This window comes from Nyctereutes procyonoides, unplaced genomic scaffold (assembly GCF_905146905.1).
Source record: "Nyctereutes procyonoides isolate TBG_1078 unplaced genomic scaffold, NYPRO_anot_genome, whole genome shotgun sequence".
Classification (NCBI taxonomy): domain Eukaryota; kingdom Metazoa; phylum Chordata; class Mammalia; order Carnivora; family Canidae; genus Nyctereutes; species Nyctereutes procyonoides.
Genome location: NW_026575140.1, coordinates 74,554,297 through 74,561,978, shown reverse-complemented (window position 1 = coordinate 74,561,978; position 7,682 = coordinate 74,554,297). Strand labels below are relative to the sequence as shown.

Genomic DNA, 7,682 nt, shown 5'->3' with positions numbered 1-7,682 from the left:
AGCAGAAGGAACTGGTAGAGACTTTATTTGGCCAGGAGTGATGAAAAACTGAAAACGAGTGGCTTCAACAACTGAAGGGTTTATTTTCCTTGTATAACGGGGCGCCGCAGGCTGTCATGACTCAAAGGTGCCACTGATGGGCAGCCTGGGTGGCTCAGCGGTTTAGCGCCTGCCTTCAGTTGGGGGTGTGATCCTGGGGACCCGGGGTCGAGTCCCACATTGGGCTCCCTGCGTGGAGCCTGCTTCTCCCTCTGCCTGTGTCTCTGCCTCTCTCTCTCTCTCTCTCTCTCTCTCTCTCTCTCTCTGTGTGTGTCTCTCATGAATAAATAAATAAAAATCTTAAAAACAAAAACAAAGGTGCCACTGACAGCCCAGTCTCTCTCCAACTTTCTGCTCTGCACCTTAAGTGAATGGTTCAGCCTCAGGTTTATGCTTCATGGTTGCATGGTGGCTTCTGCCCTTCCTGGGACCTCATCTGTGCTCAAGGCAGGCAGGCAGGAAGGGGAAGAGCAAAGGGCAAAGCCAAGGACTCTTTCCCCTTTCAAGAAGCCCCTTCCTTCCAGTGACCTCCGCTTGCCTCTCTTTTGTCAGAAATGTGTCCTTGGCCACCTCTCCCCGCAGGGGAGCCTGGGAAACCAACTTTTTAAAAAAAGAGTTGGTCACATTGCTACCCCAGAACAGACAGTGAAGTGGGAACTCGTAGTGTTCTTCCTCAAAGAAATACTTGGGAGTAGGGGCAGTGAGAACCACCCCTGCCTCCCCAGTTTGGTGGGTCCAGTAAGTAGCCACAGGGCTCCTGTTCAGTGGGGCTGTGGAAGTCTGGGCCCAGAGCTGGATTATGGAGGATGTGGGAAAAGTCTGAGCCATCTTTTGGGGCTGCTTCTCACTCCTTCTACCATGCAGTCTGCAACCTTACTGCAAAATCGAAGCCGAGTAAATATTTTAAGGTGTTGTCCCCGCCCCATGATGATGCTCCTGCTTGTCTATGTGTTAAGATGAGCTAAGTGTTAAGACCTGAGTGAGGGCATCCAAGAAGCACAGGGCACAGACATCCCGAGAGCAGCCAGGAAGTGCATCCTCGTGGGCTGAGGCCCAAACCAGATCTAGAGAAGAACAGTCAGGGCATTAGGCTCATCCACCACCCAGAGTTATTCGATAGAATATTTTTCTTTTTTTTTTTTAAGATTTTATTTATTTATTCATGAGTCACACAGAGAGAGAGGCAGAGACACAGGCAGAGGGAGAAGCAGGCTCCATGCAGGGAGCCTGATGCGGGACACGATCCCGGAACTCCAGGATCACGCCCTGGGCCAAAGGCAGGTGCTAAATTGCCGAGCCACCCAAAAATCCCTAAATAAATTAAATAAATAAATATGTAAAACCTCTCTCATGGACATTTGCAAATATTGCTAACCCCACTGCTCACAGGGCATCTGAATTTTGCTGCCACCTTGTCTGTGGTTGCGGAATCCCTGGCCGGGCAGGGTGGTGCCCAGGAGTCTGGGTGCGGTGGGAGCCCCTGACCCTGTGCCCTGTTCCCACAGAGAGCGGAAGTCCCAGTGGTTGAGGTGAGAACGTGAGGCTGCCCTGGGTGGGCAGAGGCAGCCACAGGCAGCTGCAACAGACTAGTGCCTGGGCCCAATGCACCCTTATCGCTGTTTCTGCAAAAATTGCTGCCATGTGCAGAGATATAGAAACGTGCAAAGTCTGAGAGCCAGTGCTCAGGAGTCATCCCCAACCCTCCCATGTAGGCAAACGGCCCTAGTGACTCAGCCCCAGCCCAACCATGCACATCTTTCAGGCAACTCAGGGTTAAAGAGAGAGACAGAGAGAGAGAAAGGCGTTTTTGATGCACAGATGGCTGTGGTTTGAGCAGGCGAGCAGTGGGAGGGGTCTCGAGGCTCCTTGTCTCCTCTAGGCCTTGGCCCGCAGGTGGGTCTCGCCTTGGGAGGACCAGGGGGTGCTGCCGGCTGGTGGCCAAGCTGCAAAGCAGCAAAGCCCCGGCGGTGGTCTTCCTGGTCTGCTGTTCTCCGGGTCCTCACTGTGCCAACCCCCCCTTGCCAGGACAGAGCTCTCCCACCGCTGCCATCCCCACAGGCCCCAGCCCCCAGTCCTGGTGTCTCTGTCCTCTGGGGCCTCTCCTGCCCCAGGGATGGCCTAGGACAGGAGGGCCGCAGCCACTGCCTCGCCAATACCTCGGGACAAGTTTCTTCAGCAGCCTTCCTGTGTCCTTATGCAGCCTCGCTGGGGAGCAGGGAGCCAGGAGACACCTGTGCCAGCGTGGGGCCACCCTGCCCCCAGGGCTTCCATGGGCACCCACCTCCTCAGCATCAGCCTCTGAGAGCCGGGGTCCATCCCTGGCCCTCAAACCAGGTGAACAGCAGGAGCCTGAGAGGCTGGCAGGCAGCTCCTTACCTGGGTCCCCCATAAGGGACGGCGTAGTGATTCAGGACGTAGCTCTTCCCCCCCGAGCTCACAGAGACGGTCCTGTTCTGCGTCCAGAAGTCCAATTCCAAGGCCAGGGTCCCGATGCTGTCCCTGGGACAGGAGCCAGGCCCCACCTCAGCCCAGGCCCGCGCCCTGAGGCCTGCCCTGGGAGGTCCTGGGTAGGGGGTGTGCGGGGCGGCGGGGGGACGGGGCGCCCACCGGAGGAAGGCCGTGTCGTTGGTGTGGCTCACGTAGCGGTCCATCATGAGGGTCAGGAGCGGGGGCTGGCTCCGCTGCAGGTAGTACACGCGGGCCCCGTTCGGGACGTGGCCATAGCTGCCAACAAGGGGGCCTGCTGGGTGCCTCTGCCCCGCGGCCGAGGCCAAGGCCCACCCAGGGCCACGCCCGTGGCCCCGGCTCCTCTGCCCCCAGCCTTGGGGTGCCCGCCCCCTCTTACATTCGCACCAGCTCCAGGAAGTTCTGCAGCATGCCCTTCACCGTCTGGGGCATCTCGGAGAGGAGCAGCCCCTCCATCACCCAGTAGGAGTCCCTGAGGAAAGGGACAGCTCAGCCGCCCCCTGCCACCCCCGCCCTGCAGCCCCGGGGCCAGTCAGGGTGCCCCCCCTGCTCAGGATGGCCTCCTGCCCTGGGCTCCCCCTGCAGCCCTGGCCCCTCACCAGTAGTAGAATTCGGTGAAGTGCCCCCCAGGCACGATGAAGGGGTGTGCTGCGTAGAGGAGAGAGAACTGCTCCGGGTGGCTGAGGACCTCGGGCTTCACCTGTGGTCAGGGGAGAGGGCACAGGGCGCCCGTGGCCCCCACGGTGTCGAGGTTGGAGGAGGCCGGGCCGTGGAGGCCCTGGCAGCTCTGGGCTCTGGAGCCAGGCAGCCGGGGCATGGGTGCTGGCTCTGGGGCGGGTCAGCCGTGTGGCTTTGGCCAAGGCCTGAGCCCCTGGGAGCCTGGTCTGCTCGGCCCCCCATGCTGGCCTCTGGGGTCCCTGCTAACTCAGCCTGGCACTGGCAGGTGCTCACCAAGCAGTGGCTATCATTAGGACTAGGTAGGGGCACCGTGTCCTCCACTGCCCTTCCCCATCTCTGCTGCCACCGCCAAGCCAGGCCCCAGAGACCCAAGGCCCCCACCCTCCATCTGAGGTGTTGAGTGTGAAAAAGACATTTTTATAAAGATTTTATTTATTTATTCATTAGAGACAGACAGAGACATAGGCAGAGGGAGAGGCAGGCTCCCGGTTGAGAACCCAGGGCAGGACCTGATCCCAGGACCCCAGAATAACGACCTGAGCCAAACACAGATGCTCAACCACTATAGCCACCCAGGTGCCCCTGGAGTATGAAAATTAAAGAAAGGACTCAGGAGGCCAGCAGGTGAAACTCTCCACCCTAACACTCCTTTTCAATTGCAGACTTCAACTCACAGGTGGACGCTGCCTTATGATCCCAGCAAGAGGGGAAGGTTTCTTCTGCCCCAGCAACAGCCCAGCCAGTGAGAGACAGCCACGACTGAGCCAATGAAAAGCTACCACACTCAGAACTCCCAGTTTCCTCCAATAGGCTTTTTATTTATAACAACATTCCCAACATCCCTCTTTCCTCCATAAAAGAGCCCGATTCTCCTGTGTTGTGCTAAGTTGCTCATTGTTTTCATGTAGCTTACTCGTCCCAGATCACAGATGTTTGCTATTCCTAAATTAACCCATTTTTGCTGGTGAAATAATTGGCAGTTTTATTTGTAAGGTTATTTTTTAAAAAGATTTTATTTATTTATTCATGAGAGGGCGGGGGGAGGGAGGGAGGCAGAGACACAGGCAGAGGGAGAAGCGGGCCCCATGCAGGGAGCCCGACGTGGGACTCCATCCCAGGTCTCCAGGATCACACCCTGGGCTGAAGGTGGTGCTAAACTGCTGAGCCACCCAGCCTGCCCAGTAAGGTTATTTTTAACAGGAGGAAACCCCATGCCTTTTCCCCGGGGGAAGCAGACATACCTGATTGTGGCCTTGGGACAACAACTGTAGGACCAGGATGTGGGGCTTGCTGGGTGCCTCTGCCAGGTATTTTCTCTCTTCATTGCCTCTTGGTTCTGTACCAGTGAGTGTGGTTTCAGTGAGAGAGGGGTCGGCTCTTATTTGGGGGCGGGGGGTAGTAGAACAGAGCCTGGATTTGTTCCTGTGGGGCTAGGTAAGGAAGGAGCCCAGAGCACCACTCTGTGCTACAGGTGTCACGGCCCTGGGGCTGGCCAGGAGGACAGATGCTGTGCAGCCTTGGGCACACCACTGCCCTCTCTGAGCCTCAGACAAAGGAGAGAAAGAGTCTAACAGACTGTGCTGACCACAGGCCACAATCAGCAGTGGCAACTATTCCTGAGCAGGGGCTTGGTCTGACTAGCTCAGGGAAGGAAGAGCCCAGCTGAGGAGGAAATAATTAGGCATGAAAGGTAGGGGGTAGCCAGGAGGTGGCAAGACAACCTAGGTTGGCCTGGGGAGAGGCTGGTGAGGATTTCAGGGAAGAGGTGAAGAGTTAGAAGTAGACTTTGCTCTTTTATCCCCCTGCCACTCCCCATCCCAAATTTCTTTCTAGAGAGCTACCATAGGATACAAGGGTTGGGACCTTCTATCTAAACCTAGTTTCACCCCCAGAATACGCCTCCAAAGCCATGAATCACTGAAATTTGCGCTGGGCTGTTTTGAAGGCCATTCTATGAAATGAGGAGAAAGGTCCCTGATTTGACTATGACCTTGAACATGGAAGGACGTAGGACTTGACCCATTCAGACACATCTCGTTCTGGGACAGCTGCTTCTCGGTTCTGGATGTCATGGACAAGGCTCTGAAATATCTGGAGGTGAGGGTTCACGGGGTTCACGAGGGAGGTCTTAGGGCCCGGGCCTCTTTCTCTCTCCTTGGAGAGAGGAAGGCTCAGGCCTCAGCTGCCCCTGGGATGCGGACTCAGGAGACTCAGGGTCCTGCCTGGGGTGGGGTCCAGGTCTGGCCAAGTCTCCCTCACCTCGGGCCCAGGAAGTGGCTTTCCAGCTGGCTCAGAACTGGGTCCGAACCAACTTTGAGGTCTACTCCAGAGACTCGGCCATGTATGAGAAGGTGAGCTGCTCCTGAGCCCAAACCCTGCTGGGGCTCCTCCCCCTGGGGAGCAGGGGTAGGGGAGTGGGGGGCGGGGATCGCCAGGCTTTGCAAAGCCCAGGGACAGTGGTGACGCCCGGTGGTCATTCTCAGGCACTGCAGGGGTGGGAGCTGCAGGCCAGAGCCCCTTCTCCCAAAGAGGCTCACATGTGTTGCTCCCCCTGGAGGGCTGGGATGGGGAGCCTGGGGGCCTTGCCGACCTTATAGCCTGTCCTCCTTTTCCCAGTATGACATCAGCAATGGTGGTCAGCCAGGTGGTGGAGGGGAGTACGAGGTTCAGGTGAGTGGCCCACACCCTACAGGGGACTTTGTCCCCACAGCAGGCCATGACCCCCTCCAACCCCCATCTGGGCCTCTGATTCCTCCCATTATGTGGGTCCACTGGGAGGCGGCCAACTGGAGCTCCTTTGTACCCCTGGGGCTAGGCAGTTCCAGGGCATGTGGGTGGGGATCTCACAGCCCCTGAAGGACCCCACTGGCTCTGTCTCTCCAGGAGGGCTTTGGCTGGACCAATGGAGTGGTCCTGATGCTCCTGGAGCGCTATGGTGACCGGCTGAGCTCGGGCAGCCAGACAGTTTTCCTGCAGCCCCACTGCCTCATGGCTGCCCTTCTGCTCAGCCTCCTGCTCGGCCTCCTGCCACAGTGATGGGCCTCCTTGCCCCGTGGGCCTCATTAAACTTCTGTGTGATTCCCTACCTTCTCCTGCCTCTTCATCCTCCATCCTCCACCCCCAGCCAGTCCTGGGAGTGGGATCAGGGGAGGGACCCAGAAGTCATGGGTTGGACCCCTTTCCCTCCTGGAACATTAATAAGGAGGAAATCCTGTTCTGTGGGGACACAGCCCCATACCCCATGCAACCTGGCTTCCCAAACACGTACTCCAAATGCTTTATTGTTCTGTTGAGATGCTTACAAATGCTGAAAATCACCCAGCCCTGGTTTCCCAGCTGCAATGGGCCCCAAGTGCTGTGAAGAAGGGCAAGGAGATAGGATCAGAAAAAGTATTAAATACTGTCTCCCTGAACTATCCTTTCAAAAGAGTCCAAATTTGAATGCATTAATCTAGATCATTTTATAACCCTGGGCACTTTTGAAAACAATACAGGAATACTGGCCTTTATTTTATCAGCTTTGTGTGCTCAGAGAGGAAGAGAACCCTGCTAAGACCACAGTCACCCCAGAGTGACAGTGTGTGTAAAATTTGCCAGAATTGAAGGGAGTAATATTTCTATGTTAAGAGTTGGAGCCTTAGGGCAGCCTGGGTGGCTCAGTGCTTTAGCACTGCCTTCACGCCCAGGGCGTGATCCTGGAGACCTGGGATTGAGTCTCATGTCGGGCTCCCTGCATGGAGCCTGCTTCTCCCTCTGCCTGTGTTTCTGCCTCTCTCTTTCTATGTGTCTCTCATGAATAAATAAATAAAATCTTTAAAAAAATAAAAAAAGAGTTGGAGCCTTCAGTGCCACTTTAATGGATAGAATGTCTAGATAGAAGATCATAAAGGAGATGGCCACACCATGAAACAGTTAGACCTAATATATATAGAACTCTGTACCCAACAATAGAATACATATTCTTTTCAAGTGCACATGGAATGTTCTCCAGGATAGATTATATGTTAGGCCACAAAACAAGTCTCAGTAAATTTTAAGAGATTGAAATTATAGAAAGAATCTTCTCCAACTATAATGGAATGAAGCTAGTCATAAATAACATAAGGAAAACTGGAAAATGCACAGATGTAGAAATTGACACACTTAACCTAAGAGTCAAAGAAGAAATCACAAAGAAGGGACATTAGAAAATATTTAACAGATGAATGAAAACAAGGAGACATACTAAAATTTATGGGATGCAGCAGTTTTTGGAGAGACATTTACAACAGCAAGTTTCTACAAAAGATCTTAAATAAAAAAAAAAAAAGATCTTAAATCAATAACCTGTCTTCATATGTTGAGGAATTACAGGAAAGCAAACTAAACCCAAAGCTAGCAGAAGACAGTAAATGAAAAGTGAGCATAGAGAAATAATATAGAGAATAGAAAATCAAGAGAGAAAATTGGGGTACCTGGGTGGTACCCCAGGTAGGTTAAGAATCTGCCTTCAGCTCAGA

General features: G+C 54.5%; 1 protein-coding gene and 1 long non-coding RNA gene across 2 annotated transcripts; one reads left to right on the top strand and one right to left on the bottom strand.

Annotated features, from left to right (window-relative positions):
• Positions 1-2,400: 2,400 nt before the first annotated feature.
• Positions 2,401-3,322, bottom strand: LOC129496931 (trehalase-like). Its single transcript, XM_055305279.1, has 5 exons — positions 3,248-3,322; positions 3,105-3,205; positions 2,885-2,977; positions 2,647-2,763; positions 2,401-2,538 (listed from the first exon to the last, which is right to left on the bottom strand). The coding sequence occupies exons 1-5, from the start codon at positions 3,320-3,322 to the stop codon at positions 2,412-2,414; spliced, it is 513 nt and encodes a 170-aa protein (XP_055161254.1). The 3' UTR covers positions 2,401-2,411.
• Positions 3,323-5,408: 2,086 nt separating this feature from the next.
• Positions 5,409-6,164, top strand: LOC129496771 (uncharacterized). The gene is made up of 3 exons (XR_008661838.1): positions 5,409-5,534; positions 5,800-5,853; positions 6,067-6,164. It is a non-coding gene; the product is annotated as an uncharacterized LOC129496771 (long non-coding RNA).
• The last annotated feature ends 1,518 nt before the right edge of the window (positions 6,165-7,682 follow it).

Coding starts and splice junctions, on each gene's coding strand:
- LOC129496931 (XM_055305279.1), bottom strand. CDS start 3,322: ATGCCCCGGCTGCCTGGCTCCAGAGCCCAGAGCTGCCAGGGCCTCCAC. Junction 2,978..3,104: donor TTCACCGAATTCTACTACTG/GTGAGGGGCCAG, acceptor CCCTTTCCTCAG/GGACTCCTACTGGGTGATGG. Junction 2,539..2,646: donor AACGACACGGCCTTCCTCCG/GTGGGCGCCCCG, acceptor CTCCTGTCCCAG/GGACAGCATCGGGACCCTGG.